The sequence below is a fragment of the Manis javanica genome, chromosome 12 (assembly GCF_040802235.1).
Source record: "Manis javanica isolate MJ-LG chromosome 12, MJ_LKY, whole genome shotgun sequence".
NCBI classification, from domain to species: domain Eukaryota; kingdom Metazoa; phylum Chordata; class Mammalia; order Pholidota; family Manidae; genus Manis; species Manis javanica.
Genome location: NC_133167.1, coordinates 25,601,386 through 25,616,506, shown reverse-complemented (window position 1 = coordinate 25,616,506; position 15,121 = coordinate 25,601,386). Strand labels below are relative to the sequence as shown.

At 34.2% G+C, this 15,121-nt stretch overlaps 1 protein-coding gene across 3 annotated transcripts in view; it reads left to right on the top strand.

The window, feature by feature from the left end:
- PIKFYVE (phosphoinositide kinase, FYVE-type zinc finger containing) overlaps positions 1-14,823 on the top strand; it is an 83,102-nt gene extending 68,279 nt beyond the window's left edge. For all 3 annotated transcript variants that reach the window (XM_073218211.1, XM_073218212.1, XM_017663264.3), the window contains exons 33-43: positions 944-1,039; positions 2,559-2,642; positions 3,512-3,609; positions 5,241-5,405; positions 6,693-6,752; positions 7,424-7,600; positions 8,387-8,490; positions 9,199-9,327; positions 10,371-10,632; positions 11,043-11,117; positions 11,652-14,823. In XM_073218211.1, coding sequence (XP_073074312.1) covers positions 944-1,039; positions 2,559-2,642; positions 3,512-3,609; positions 5,241-5,405; positions 6,693-6,752; positions 7,424-7,600; positions 8,387-8,490; positions 9,199-9,327; positions 10,371-10,632; positions 11,043-11,117; positions 11,652-11,767 — 1,366 coding nt within the window. In that variant the 3' untranslated portion in view covers positions 11,768-14,823. The remainder of the gene's footprint in view (positions 1-943; positions 1,040-2,558; positions 2,643-3,511; positions 3,610-5,240; positions 5,406-6,692; positions 6,753-7,423; positions 7,601-8,386; positions 8,491-9,198; positions 9,328-10,370; positions 10,633-11,042; positions 11,118-11,651) is intronic.
- Positions 14,824-15,121: the final 298 nt, after the last annotated feature.

Sequence of the window (15,121 nt, the reverse complement as noted above, 5' to 3'; positions counted from 1 at the left end):
GAGACAGTTTAGACTCACACCATATGTAGTATGTGATACATTCTATGATAGTAGCATGTAAAACCCTGTTTTCTCTGAGTATCTGATACTTGAGTATCTTAGTATCTTGCCTGGTTTATGGTCCCTCCTGTTTCAGCACCTTTGCACATGCCCTCACTTGCTTCATCATTAACTGCTTTGCATTCTTTCTAAGGAAAACTTTGTTAGCTCCCTGCCCCAACCAGATTAGTTCTCTTGTTATATCCTCTCATGATTCTCTTATGGCACTTGTCACAGAAGGTGATTATATTTATTTGTAGGATTATTTGTTTCTTTACCCCGCTGTACTTTATACCATGCCTGTCTTTTTCACCACTGTATTGCTAACATCTTGCACATGTTAGGTGCTTAGTAGTTTTTTGTTAATATTATGTCTCTGGCATCTTAGGTATTTAATAAATTGCTGTTCCACAAATGAATGGAAACTGAGAGAACAAAGTTTGGGTTAAAACTCAACACTGTTGAGCTTCCATGTGATAATAGGAGAGTAGCTGTGCTATGCTACTTCTTGTTGGACTAGTAGTACATTTCCACAGTTCCTAGAATTTCCTTTCAAGCTTATAGTAGAACAACAATCTTTTATACTTCTGCTGTTCATTGTAAATCCTGTTTGAGATGAATATGGTTTAAAGTCTTAGCACTGTGGAAAGCCTTGTTTTGAGTGACAATTCCAAACCTTCTGATCTGAAAGCTAATTCTGATAATTTTCAATTGCCTTCAAAAACTTGTTAATATGTTTTCCTTGGCTGTTTGGTTCAAGTTCTGTGTACATTTTGGCTTAATTATATTCTTATAATTGTGCATTTGTTAATTTAAAATTGAGATTTGCTTGTGATATGTCAGTTGTTTGCACTTTCTGCTAATTTTGTTCTTATTCATTTATGTATTTAAAATTTTTGAACAGCGATCCAGATAAACACTACTTAATGTATGAACATGAACGGGTGCCCATTGCAGTCTGTGAGAAGGAACCCAGCTCCATCATCGCTTTTGCTCTCAGGTATTCTTCATGGGACTTTTTCACCTATGCTTATATCTTTATATTTTATGTAACTGCCTTGTTGTTGAGACCTTTACACAGAGTAAAGCAAAATGATTAAGTATAAGCAAATATATATATTCTTTGGGTATAATACCTTGTTCTCTTATTTTTTCTTACCCAATAATTATAAGTATTCTTACCCAAATAATTACAGGATGATTCTTATGCAAGTTCTAATAACTAAGTTGATTAGGCACATTTTTTTTTACTAATCCTTGTATCCTGTAATTATGTATCTCAGTATTATGCTCTGCATTCATTGTACCCCTTCCTTCCATTCACTTACATAATATTTGGAACATATCTGCCTTCTATCATCTGAGTATCTTTTTTTTTACTCTTAATTTCCTTCCTAAACGTAGCAGGTAAAGTTTTTTGACTTAGAATAATGCCATTCTTATGCCTTAATCCACTTACACACACAAGTTATCATGTGTCTTAAAGAAGCATCCTTCTTTTCAAATATTTTTATATTATGTCTACAAGAACAGAGCTTTTTAATTTTTACCATATCTTGGCAGTGCTAGAACTTAGTTTAAGTAGAATCTAAGATGTTTAATTTTTTAAAATATTTTTTCTTTTGGAAGGCATTTAAATTAAAATTTTTCTTTTTATATGTTAGTTGCAAGTAGTTTACTTATTTAAAGAATCTTTAAATGTCTACAATATGTGGTATACTTGGTATTTGATATACAGGAGTGAACAATGTAGATTTATATTCCTCAGCATTTATGGAGTTTAGAGTTCACTGTATAATGAGAAATTTTTTTCCTTTAGAAGATTTCATGTGATAAATTTTTTGTCTTTGCTTTTGGCCATTATTAAGGTAGTATTTCTTTTCACTCTATTGCTTAGTCATACTACATGAGTAGGTAAGAAAGATAGCAAAGCAAGACAAATAAAAAATTTTTTTTGTACTATTAGGAAGTAAGTATTCTAGTAGAGGTTACCTTTTTTTAATGTCTTGGGAAAGTAATATACTCTGCTGGGCTCCTCTTGTTCTCTGACATCTGATTTGTCTAGATCAGGGCTCACAGACTGCTAGTCCAAGAGTTGATTTTTTTTTTTTTTTTGCCAATGGAACATTAAAAATTTTTTTTCCTTACAGTTCAGTACCTGTAAGTAAAAAAGAATTCTCAAGTTCTTTTTCTGTTATACTAAACCTGAAGTTTCATACTTTTAAATTACCTGTTCAACCCCTGAAGATATTTTATCTTAATGTTAGTATATAGGCTTTCACAGTCATTGCCTAGGATATTGATACTCGTTGGTTTGTCAGATCGTATTTTGTATTCTCTGTGAGGATGACCTTTTTCTTGAATCTTCTTGATAACTTCTGTTGGTTCAACTCAAATGTGTTTAATTCTGAACACTTAAAATGACTGTATTTCTATAATGCAAAGCTTATCCTTAAGCATTTGATTTATTTTAAAAGAAGAGCTTATTGTAACATTTTTCAACCTATTTCTGCCTTTAGCTGTAAAGAATACCGAAATGCCTTAGAGGAATTATCCAAAGTAACTCTGCGGAACAGTGTGGAAGAAGGGCCTCCAGTGAACAGGTGAATTGTGATTGAGTAGAATTTCTTTTAATTTAGCTGTATCATCACTTTTGAAATACTTATACTTCGGTTTTATCATAGCATATTATCAGTATGAAAAGTAATTAGGATATTGACAGTGGTGGTCATATTTTAGTCAGTAATTGATAGAACAAAATTCACATATAGCAAAAAGCTGTATCAGTCCCTTTGGATACTGTTTTCTGAGAATTGCCGTAGAAGTTCAATGTATATTGTAGATTCATTAACTTTTTATTGTTTTCCTTCAAAAAATAGTAACATTAGGAAATTAGCTATGGCTTATTACCTTTGTGATTTAAAGTATTTGTGAATTTTCCATACTAACTAAAGATCCTAATAGTTAAGAACAACACAAAACCCCCAAACCCAGTTCTTTAGTGTGTTTAGTATTTTAGAAGTTTAGACAGAAATTGTCATAGGCTCATTATTTTGATTCTTACTGAAATAGGTTTTTTAACTTTACTAACATGATAAAATTTGATCTGAATTATATGTTACTGTGGTAACTAACATCAGAAATGTGAAATTGATTGTTTTCTGAAATTGTTTGACTTATAGGTGCCAATATAGCTCTAGTGGGCTTGGGGAAAATACTATAAAAGCCTCTGCTTTCATGTATTTTCCATACACTTTTATAATTATCACACTTTGCTTTCTTCTTCTTAAATTCAGTAGACATTTCAAGACTCTCTTCCATGTTGTGACTTTTTTTAATATAAATTATGAATCCGTTTTCTCATATTGTGGTTGGGGTCATGTGGGGAGTAGATTAGTGTAGGAATCAAGAGTACTTCCTAATTTCTGTCTGACTAGTATTAAACTAACTTTTCCTTTGTTCTTCATTTTAGTATTTTAGACAGCAGACCAAAGAGTAGCAGTCCTATAAGATTACCTGAGATCAGTGGAGGACAGACAAACCGTGCAGTAGAAACAGAACCACAGCCAAGTAAGATTACAAATGGAGTAGTAGTTATTAGTAGTTTTATTTTTGATTGTGCTCTGGAGAAGAAAACCTATTAAATAAGAAATGCCATCTGGCAAAAATTTATTACTTCTGGTCTTTGAAATAGAATATGCTTTGAAAAATTTTATATATACTCTTATGTGTATTTTGCTTTTCTTTGATTCTAACCTTAAGTTATTACTGAATTTGAAACTCCTAGATACTCATAGGTTTCTGCAAAAAGAAGCAGAATATGTCTTCCTAGAGCTCTCAGTTTAAAATGTACAACCTAAGAGCAACTTCTTAAAAGAAGTTTTTACAGTATTGTTGACATTGTGAAAAAGAACCTTTCATGCATTACCTCCTTTAATGCCCACAATAACCACATGAGAGTTATATGACATACCACATTTTTTAGAAAGGAAGTTAAGGCTTAGATTAAGGAACTTGTTCAGGATTATGGAGTCTCTGACTTTGTCAGTTAGGAATGTGTTCGCTACAAGTAATAGAAAACTTAAGTGACTACACTGGGGCTTAAACAAATGATGGTATAGACTTTTTCTAAAATAGCAATGTCTAGAGGCAGGCAATTGCTGACATTGATTCAGTTAGTTGGTATTGTTATGACAATACAGGATAGTTTCTCTATGATTGTCTTATGTTTTCCTCACGGCCAAGATGTTCCATTTCTGTATACATTTGAGGCAGAAAGAAAGAAGTATAAACTATTGCTGTTCACTTTTATAGGGAAAGCCTCTCTTCAGTCTCATTGGTTAGAATAGATCTCATGGCCACCCCTCCCTGCAAAGGAGACTGGGAGGGTAGTGAGCAACACTGTCCTGGTTGGCTTATACAGAGCATGATTCATGCTTAAGTTCTAAACGTTGCTGCCCCCCCAAAATTTGGAGTTCTTTTAGAAGGGAACAAGGTGGGATTGGATATTAAAGAGGCCATGCTGATGTCTGCCAGTCCTAACTAAGCATTTTATGATTGATGTTTTATAGATGGCATTTCTACATTTTGTTAATGCTAAATGTACAAGACTAGAATTATATATACTAAGCTCACAGATCATACATAGATCATATATATTAGGATCAAAACTAAGAATGAAAGTAGAGAGAAAGCTTTAGTAGTATTTTTGGCCATCTTAAACTATTTTCTCAACACTAGACACAAAATCTTATATTTTGATGTTTTAAGATGTAAGTACAAAAATGTAAAGATACTACCTTTAACTCTGAATACTTATAGCTTAATATTGTGTTATATTAGCTTAATTAATTAACTGTATTGCAGTACTGCAAGACCTCAGCCCTTAATCATGTTGCTTAAGATATTCTGACTGCCTTGGAAAGATATTTTTGCAGACTTTATATAGAACTTTTCACATTTTGATTTTTAGCTGTCTGAACATTACACTGCTCTTCTATGATTTTGGTAAGAGTGCTTGACTAGCCCCCACGTGCAATAAATAAAACGTGTGGGTTAATAATTTGTATAAATGAAAGTATCAGTATTACTCATATTTCTTACCCTCATATAATGGTTACTGCTAACCAAAGAATGAGTTGAAAAGTTTGATTTTTCCACTTGCAGTGACCTGTACTTAATATGTCACCTCTTATTTTTAGCCAAAAAGGCTTCTGGAATGTTGTCCTTCTTCCGAGGGACAGCAGGGAGAAGCCCTGATCTCTCTTCCCAGAAGAGAGAGACCTTACGTGGAGCAGATAGTGCTTACTACCAGGTTGGGCAGACGGGCAAGGAGGGGACCGAGAATCAAGGCATTGAGCCTCAAGGTGTGTGAAAGGAGACCATATGTACTCCTAGGCTTTCATTTACTTATTTTAGTTGCTTATGTTCCTTAAATCCTTAAGCAGATAATTCTTAACTTCTGAAACCAGGGCATCCCCTCTTCTCACACCTCAGTGTGTAGAGTGGGGAAAAAAAGTGCAGTGCTTGGAGAGTCCAGCTTATTTTGGATGCCATTGCTGTCACTTACTGTGTGGTAGAATCACAGATCCGTAGTTTCCATATCTGTAAAGTGGCAGAAGCAATTTTTTCCGAGGTGTACTGAGGACTAACTGATGTAACACATGTAAAACATCTGTTTCACCATGTAAATCACAGTATACATTCAAAATATTTTCACTGTTCTACTCCCTCAGATGTTTTCTTTTCCATTCTCTGTGAGGTTCAGGCTGTTAATGTCCATCTTCATTTTGGTGTTTAAAAAATATGTCTACTTGATTGTGTTTGAGTATGAGGCTAGTCAGGTTTCAGCAAACACTGATGACCTGTTTCTGTAAATAAAATTGTATCGGGATACAGGCACACAGATCCATTCGCTTACTGTCTGGCTGCTTTCACGTTGTATTGGTCAGTAGTTGTGCCTGATGACTGAGTAAAATATTTACCCCCTGACTCTTTACAGAAATAGTTGTGTTCCTGGGGTAGATCATGAATTAGTAGTGCATAAGTTTTCATTATTAATTAATTTACTATTCTATAGGCTGCTATTGGTCTGTGATCCTTGGAAGGCACTGGTGCTTTGGAAAAAAATAACTTTGAAATGTGAAACTCAGAGGATGGCTTATTCTTTTAGATATTAAAATGTATTCTAAATCTGTAGTAATAGAGTGGATAGTAGGTTTGCTGGACAAATCAAATATAAAAAATGGCTCTGAAGTAGACACTAGTATATTTTATATATTATGTTTATCTTTGTATATGATAGAGCATCTCATATTGTGAGGGAGGTATTACACATGGAAAAGCTGGTCATAAACTGGATGTAAAAGTTGAGTTAGTATATTGCTATCATAGGATTCACTTAAATATGAGAAAAATTATTCTTCAACCTGAGTTCTTTGTTTTTAATCAACAAATTGATCTTTCAAAAGGTTCCTACATTTCATTGTAATAGTATACAGTTTCATCGTATACCTAATGTTTGCTTGAGAGTGACTTGACTGGATAGCAAGAGTTGACTTATTAGTTTTTATTGTTATATCAGAGAAAAAAGAAGAGACAAAATGAACTGATGAGTAAAACCTTGGCTTTACTAATGATATTAAAACTTTTAGATGAAGTGGATGGAGGAGATACACAAAAGAAGCAACTTACAAATCCTCATGTGGAGCTTCGTACGTATGAGATAAAATATTGTTGGTTTGGGAACAGGGACTTTGAGCAAAAACTCTATTATTTGAGGCTTCTAGCTTCATACTTGATAATCCTTTTTCTTGAAATGAGTAGTAAGTCTGTGTACTGGCATAAGGCTTATTTAATTTATATTTAGTTCATATAAGTAAATATCAATTTACAAAGAAATACAATGTGATTAATTCATAAATTTACTTGAAACTATATAGTTATGAATTACAATGTGATTTAATTTCTAATGTTTAAATGATTACTTACTGTATTATCTAGAACCACAGCACCTTGCCAAGGCATCTAGAATTGTGTGTGTGTATGTGGGTGCCAAAAATTTATCATCCAGAATAATATAATGTTCAGTAAAACATATGTGAAAATACAATGATGAAAATGCAGTAACCAGTATACAATTAGAAATGGATCTTATTTAATGTCTGATTTTTCTCTACATGCATAAGGGGTCATAAGGTGCTCTTTAATCCTCAGGATCACCTTGAGCAGTATTGTGATAAATAGGGATGTAGCCTTAACATGAAAAATATTATCATAGAGAAAAGTAAATGGTTGCATTTGTCGGAGGATGGGGAGTATGCAAGAAGGAAGAGAGATTTCTGATGTATAAAGATTTTTTAAAAAAAAACACTTCTATTTATAGAATTTTCTGATGCTAATGCCAAGTTTTACTGTCGGCTCTACTATGCGGGAGAGTTTCATAAGATGCGTGAAGTGATTCTGGGCAGCAGTGAGGAAGATTTTATTCGTTCTCTTTCCCACTCGTCGCCCTGGCAGGCCCGAGGAGGCAAATCAGGAGCTGCCTTCTATGTAACTGAAGGTAAGTCTTTGTAATCATTTACCGATTGAGTAATATCCATCTTTTTCCCTCAGATAATTTATGAATCACTTGAAGTGAAGTAGTATGATACTGCTGTTGGTTGGCAAAGTTTTCTGTTTTATTTTTGTTTGAGAATATGTGATAAAAATATTCGAAACAATGTACATGTATGTGGTACATAAGTAGAGACAGACATGATCAAATCCTTACCAAACACTTTCCAGTCCTGAGTTCTCCAAATATAAATAGTAACAGAACACTTCTAGAAAAGTCAAAAAGGTACTTCAGAGCTGATGAGAGAAAGATAAAAGTAGAAATACTTAACCTGAAAATGGGAAGGCCAAGTTCTTAACCTATGAAGGTTTACAGAAGATCATGGCCATTTGTACTTCACATTCCATTTTCTATGCCCACTGAGTGAAATTATTTGAGAAAATGCAGTAGGAAGGAGGTTACTCAATAACTATAATAGCTGTGTCTTACTGGATCGTTAACAAAAGAGTTTATAAAATTCTTTTTAGTTATAAAAAGTAGATCATCTAGCTATGAATTTAGGTCTGATATTGTCAAAACTGGTTGGGTCTTTATTCTATAATCCTCAGGAGCCCTTCCAGCCCTTCAATTATTTGAAGACTGTTTTGATCAAATTTTTCTCTGTGACATCAGAAAACAGCCCTTAAAAAACGTGAAGCAAGCAAATCATTTGGGGTCTTTGGAATGATTTATTATAGATTCCCTCAGTAAATAATTGTGATTGAATAAACACATGAACTTTCTGCCTTTTAGATGATAGATTCATTTTGAAGCAAATGCCTCGTCTGGAAGTCCAGTCTTTCCTTGACTTCGCACCTCACTACTTCACTTATATTACAAATGCTGTTCAACAAAAGGTAGAAATCCTGAACCTGGGTATATAATTAGAGATTCCAGGGCTTTCTCACATCCCCAGAGTTAGTCCCAATGGCAGTTTTCTCTGCGGTAAGATGACTGGACCTATGACTGGGTCTCTTTTATTCTGTTTAGGTGTAATAGAATGCAATGATTTCAAACTCTCTTCCCTACCTTTGCCAGTGAGGGCTCAATCTCGAGCAAGCTGCATTTAATTAGTGTATATATAAAAGTCAATTAGAAACGTTGAGACTGGTTGAAAGTAGTTGCACATTTAATAATTTATAATTTTATTGAGAAATTTGTAATGTGTTGAGAAATGAGGCTAATGGGTCCCTTAGGTAGAAAGAGAGGAAGCCAGAGGCTCAAATTTGCCACTTGTCATTGAGCAGTGACTCCAGTAAGAGTATGAAGGAGTCACATGAATTTTTTTGTTCATTTATGATTTATTGCATGTTAATGGGGAAATTACATGTCATAATAAGACTCATAAATTGAGAAATGGGAAAGGATTAACCCTTGGGAGAATGTGATGGATCTAACATTTTTACTGGCATTGCTGCTTTACCTGCTTCCAAGATTCAAGGGTTTCTCTGACTTGCCATATTAATAGAAAATCATGTTGGATACTACACAGATAATCCAGATACTGGTATTAAATTATAAATAATCCTTTTTGATAAAGTTTATTTTCATCTTTTCTTGATTAGAGGCCCACTGCATTGGCCAAAATTCTTGGAGTTTACAGAATTGGTTATAAGAATTCTCAGAACAACACCGAGAAGAAGTTAGATCTTCTTGTCATGGAAAACCTTTTTTATGGGAGAAAGATGGGACAGGTGAGGATACTGGACTATGCAAAGCATTTAGCTTTGTTCTAGAACCCTTTGCACTTCTGGTTCCTGAATTGAGAAAATCAGAAAATAACATCGTGCTGGAGAGTAAATACTAAACTTGGGTTCTTAGGCCAAAGTTACTTTTGACTTACGATCCCTGTGGGAAAGAATGAAGAAGATACAGACTACTCCTAAAATTGAACATGTCCAATGTTCTAGAAATACAGAATTATAGAATTAGAAGGCAGATCTCCTACCATTTCAGTTTTAAAGATGAAGGCACTGAGGCCTAGAGAAATTAAGTACATTAGGGCAGTCATACAGGTGTTCCTAGCACTCAGGTTGGTCTGCATTCTAGAACAGTACTCTTCAAAGTGCTGTCCATAAACTGTTTTCAGTCTGTGGTGACATAACTAGCTTGTGCTAGAATGTAATTCAGTGCCCTGCTATTGTCATTGAAAATGAATTGCTGTGAGAAAAACATAAGCTGAAGTTAGGAGTGTGTTTAATGATGGAATTGTTTTACACTCTGGTGCCTGCTCTTTATCATGAGCCAGGCACAACTGACTAGCATTGGTCTGTGGAATACACTTCAGGTCACACTGGTCTAGTACCCAAGTTCCCTGACTTTTGAGTGTGTTGTTTTCCTACTGCCCCAAACTTCCTAGAATTGCTGTTGTCTCTACATTGCCATAAGTAATTACACAGTTTTGATATGACCCAAAGGTACGTTTGTGGAGTTACTTGTTAATGTTTCTTAAAGTTGATTAAATGGGTCAGTGAATCTCTGAAATGTTTCAGTAATTGAGGTCCTAAGTGTTAATTTCATGTACTACAGTTATATCAACATGTATTTTATGTATTATATAATTATAATGCATGTATTTTATGACTCATATGTTATGATTAAGTTTTTAAATTAAATTTAAAGGTATATGTAATGATAGTGGCTACAAGGAATCTTTCTGCCTCTTTCGATTTAATTATATTAATTAATCATTTTTAGCAACTCTCATGTGAATGACAGAGAATTTTCTTTCTGGTAGGTTTTCGATTTGAAGGGTTCACTTAGAAATAGAAATGTGAAAACTGATACCGGGAAAGAGAGTTGTGATGTAGTCCTGCTGGATGAAAATCTCTTAAAGATGGTTCGTGACAACCCTCTGTATATCCGTTCTCATTCCAAGGCTGTGCTGAGAGCCTCGATCCGTAGCGACTCTCACTTTCTTTCTAGCCACCTCATTATAGATTATTCTTTGCTGGTTGGGCGAGATGATACCAGCAATGAGCTGGTAGTTGGAATTATAGGTAAGTCAAGAAGCATACCTTACTTAGAGTTCATGATTAAAAACTGGATTAAATTTGAAGATTATACTGAACCTGGTCTAGTAGTTGAATATTTTCAATTACTAGTATAGAATATTTTCACCAACTTCACTTAAAAACTAAAAAATAATCATTATTTAATTCTAGTACCTTCCATTCAGTTTCCTCATTCCTATTTTTATCATATTTAGCAAAAATATGTTCAAAAAGTCACTTATAAATGAAACCCTGTGAGGATTAAATGGATGCCTATGGTGAAAGCCCTTAGGAGAGCACCTGGCATATTGTCAGCACTCAGGAAATGTTAACTATTATAGAAGTAATAGTAGTTACTGTTGTCATTTGTTTATATCTATTAACATAGCTTTTGGTAATACTGTCCCCTGCAACAGATTATATTCGAACATTTACGTGGGACAAAAAGCTTGAGATGGTTGTGAAATCAACAGGGATTTTAGGAGGACAAGGTGAGCAGAATTTTCATTTTGTTTACCCTTCCAGCTGTTCTCATGTCTTCCTTATTAACATTTTAACAATGAATCCTAAAAAATGGATATATATATATTTTTTAAAGTGGTTATCTCTGATTTTATTATTTCCAAAATAATCAAATAATAAAGGGAATTGTTTACTTGGGGAAATCTTGGGTTTAAATTTGTGTTAAAATGCCAGAGATTTTTAAAATGAAAAGTCAAAAATAAAAAAGCCAGAGGGTGTCTTTGATTAACACTCGAAATCTAAGTTCTCTGAGCACTGCTGGCCCCATTTGTGCTTTCCTACAATTTTCATCTCAAGTCAAGGGCTAGTCTTTTAAAATAGAAACTCCTGCCAGGAAGGCCATGTCCCGTGTCCTGTGGCACAATGAGCACCCTTGCCTCCTTTCGGAGACTGCTGAGGTGTGTGTCTATGGCAGTTTACATGAAAGATAGTAGTCGTTGAAGTCAGATGCCTGCTCAGTTATGTAACAGCTTTCTTTTCCCTTTTCTATTTAATAATCTTAGGTAAAATGCCAACTGTGGTCTCTCCAGAGTTGTACAGGACTAGATTTTGTGAAGCAATGGACAAGTATTTCCTGATGGTACCAGACCACTGGACAGGCTTAGGTCTGAACTGCTGAAATGAAGCACATATTTTGAAATGGACCATGAAGGAAGGGGGCTGGAACAAAGGACCAAAAACAAGTTACATGTTTTCTTTCTTCATCACATCACCACTGTATGCCAGGCTCTTTGATTCTGTGGCTGTGTAGGTCTGTAACTGAAGGGTTAAAACGCCATGGATTTGTACTTTGATTTTGATACTTACAAATTAGCTATCCCTAGGCTGGGAAGTTGCTTGAACATTTTTTCACTTAAGCTAAAATACAGACACATTTTAAAAGCCTAAGAGATGGTTAGAGATGAGATAGGGTGAAAAATAGGTTGTCATATTTGCTAACAATCCTGTTATGAAAACAGTCTCACAGATTGTGGCTCTCTTGGTATGATGTTTGTCACATTCGTTACTTAGCATTTATAGAGCTGGTGATTCGTTTTGCATTTCTTAGGTAGCAGTTTAATGTTGCCTAGGTAGAATTTCTGAAACCTTGAAAAAATTCTGAATTATTCTATTAATGGCCATTTGAACAGCATGACACAACCTGTTCTTGTTTTATTGAGGAATTCGAGTTAAATTGGAAATCCTGTCATGTTCTGTTTCTTGCTGTTTTCGAGTATGTTTGATGTTTTCAAGTTCTGTTTTTATTTGTCTGTGGGTGACAGGAGACTATAGTCATTAACTTTAGGCCTTTTTCTGGAGCTATTTTTTAAGCTTGTTTATAATTTAATATGTTACACTGCACTTACCTGCATATGCTCATATTCTAGGGTTTTTCCCTCACTTTTCAGGGAAACATTAGTATATGAGTCCAGTGAGTAAATATGCAAAAGGAAAATTATTAATGAGGGATTTTTCTTAATGTTAAAAATGAATGAGACCCGATTAAAGACATTGGGTGAGAGGGAAGCACTTGCTTGCTTTTTTTGGTAAAGGTAAAGTCTTTTTCAATATAACCAGCAATTTAAGTGGCATCTGTAAAATTAAGTTTCCATTGTGGACATCCATCCCTTAACTGTCTGTACCAGTTTCTAGGCAAGTTCTGACTGTTGAGAAATACTAAAAGACAGAATATTCTTAGTAAGGAACTTCTTGTTTGATAGAGTTTTCATTTGTTTAAAAAGTGATCAGAAGTACTAAAGTCTCTCTGAGGAAAACCTTGTAACCCCAGATATTTCCTCTTGGCCTCTTTCCCTAACAAGGATAATTTGGGGATTTATAAAGTTTTCTAAAGTTCTACTTTTTTCAGGCTTCCTATATAGCACATTTCTATGATAACTTTCATGTAGTAAGATAAAGAAATGGATACATTCCAGTTACAGACACTGTAAATACATGAAACAGGAATATTTTGAAAAGTTTTGCTTTAAATAATGGAAGTATTAGTTTGGTGTTAGAAACGTGGTTTGTTTTGAATTAGACCCAAATTGACCAAGGACTTATGAATGATCTGATAAGCACTTCTTTTAAGAAAAAAAAAACAAAGATGTGGTGTGCCTTTTGAAAACCTACAAAACACTGATTTTTTTTTTTTATATTAAAGACCAGTAAAGAAGTTGTACAGGAGTGAAAAATATGTGCAACATTCTTTAGAATTCATATGTGTCCAAGAACAATGGATTTTGCATCTCATTTTGAATGCAAACCCTGTTTTGTCTCTGCTCATTTTTTTCCATCTAGATGCTTAGGGGTATTTATCCTGTCCATTTCCTGTACCCCAGTCATGAATACTTCTGGCAGGAAGTGTCTTCCCCTAGCTCTGTTAAGGTTGTTGTTTTTTTTTAATCTTAATACTGTGTGACTAGCTTGGGTCAGTCCTCCTTTGGAATAGCTCCTGACAATAATGTGTCAGGTTGATTTTGTTTTCCTTTCCCGAACTTGAAGAACTGTTTTTTAAAGTAGTGGTGCTGCTTAGATAGTTTTGTGGCTAAAAACAGTTCCAGTCTAATCTGAAGCAATACTTGCTGCCTTGGAAGGGGGATCTGTCCTTTTACAACTATCTTAATGAAAGGGAAATATACAATTTAATTTGTGAGTGGCACAACTATATCCCTGGCCCCTTGCTGCTTTTGGTTAGGCCACTACCACATATGTAAGGTGTTTCAAATATCGTGCTACTCATTGTTAAGCTTTAACTCTCTTAAATTCCCTTTCAAGCCCTGGAGAATAGTAATGCTGAAAAATGGAGAATGAGGAAGAAATCTTAATACTTTCTTTCTTAGAGTAAAATATGAATACTGAGAATAACTGAAAGTAGCACAGGAAAGTTATGTGTACATGTTGCATTGTATAAAAGTCTTATTTACAAAAATGAAATTTTTTTTGATAACGTCAAAACTTTATTAAGAAGTGAAAAGAATTTACTTTTTTTAAACCCAAGCCTATTGAATATTTAAAATTTGTAGATATTCAAAATTTCCTACAACATGTCCTTTCTATAATTTTTTCCTTGATCCAGCAATGAGGGTTTTCTAGCTTTGGCTTTTATTGGGTATTATAAATAGTAGGGTTGTGTTGGTTTTTGTGGCGGCAGTTTCCCCTTGGCGTTTTACCCATTAGCAGTGGGCTTGTGTAAAACTGCCAAGGGTAGTAATCTACCTGTAGAAAGCTTGCTTAACTAGCAGAGTGAAAACTGTTGTGAATGAGCCTTATAGTGAACAGGCCATTCATTATTTCCCAAGTGTTAATTTAACATACTGATTTATGCAGTATTTAAACCATCTAGTGCAATGCCTTTGTTTGTTTTTGTAACACAGGTGCAGTGTATTATAGAAAAACAAAAATTATAATCATGAGCAGTTTTATTATGCTGTGTGCCGATTTTGTAAAAAAATGTACATTATGTCTTTTGACAGTTTTAATTTTAACTAGAGAAATGACATTGTAAATCATAATAGCCTCTTTTAACTTAATATGAAAAATTCAGTTAACAATATTGAAAATACTTAATGTATTATATTGTATATATTTCTCTACTTTGGTTCCAGCTGTTTTTTTTATATGATTGACATGTTATTTAAGAGATAAAACTGCCTTGAACTTTTGGAGACTGTAAATAAAGAGGACTTAAGCCTTTTCTACCCTCCTGATTTTTCTGTGTTTCTGCCTTCCTCAAGCCAGTGTTTCATAGCTCTCATTTGTTGGGAGGTTTTGAGTACTGATTCAATCTCCTTACTAGTTATAGTTCTGTTCAGACTTTGTTATTTCTTCATTATTTAATCTTGGTAGGTTGTATGTTTCTAGGAATTTAGCTGTTCCTTCTAGGTTATCCAGGTTTTTGGCCTACAGCTGTTTGTGGTATTCTCTTATGATCCTTTTTATTTCTTTGGCATCCTGTTCTAATGTTCCCTCTTCCATTTTCAATTTTTAGTGTTCT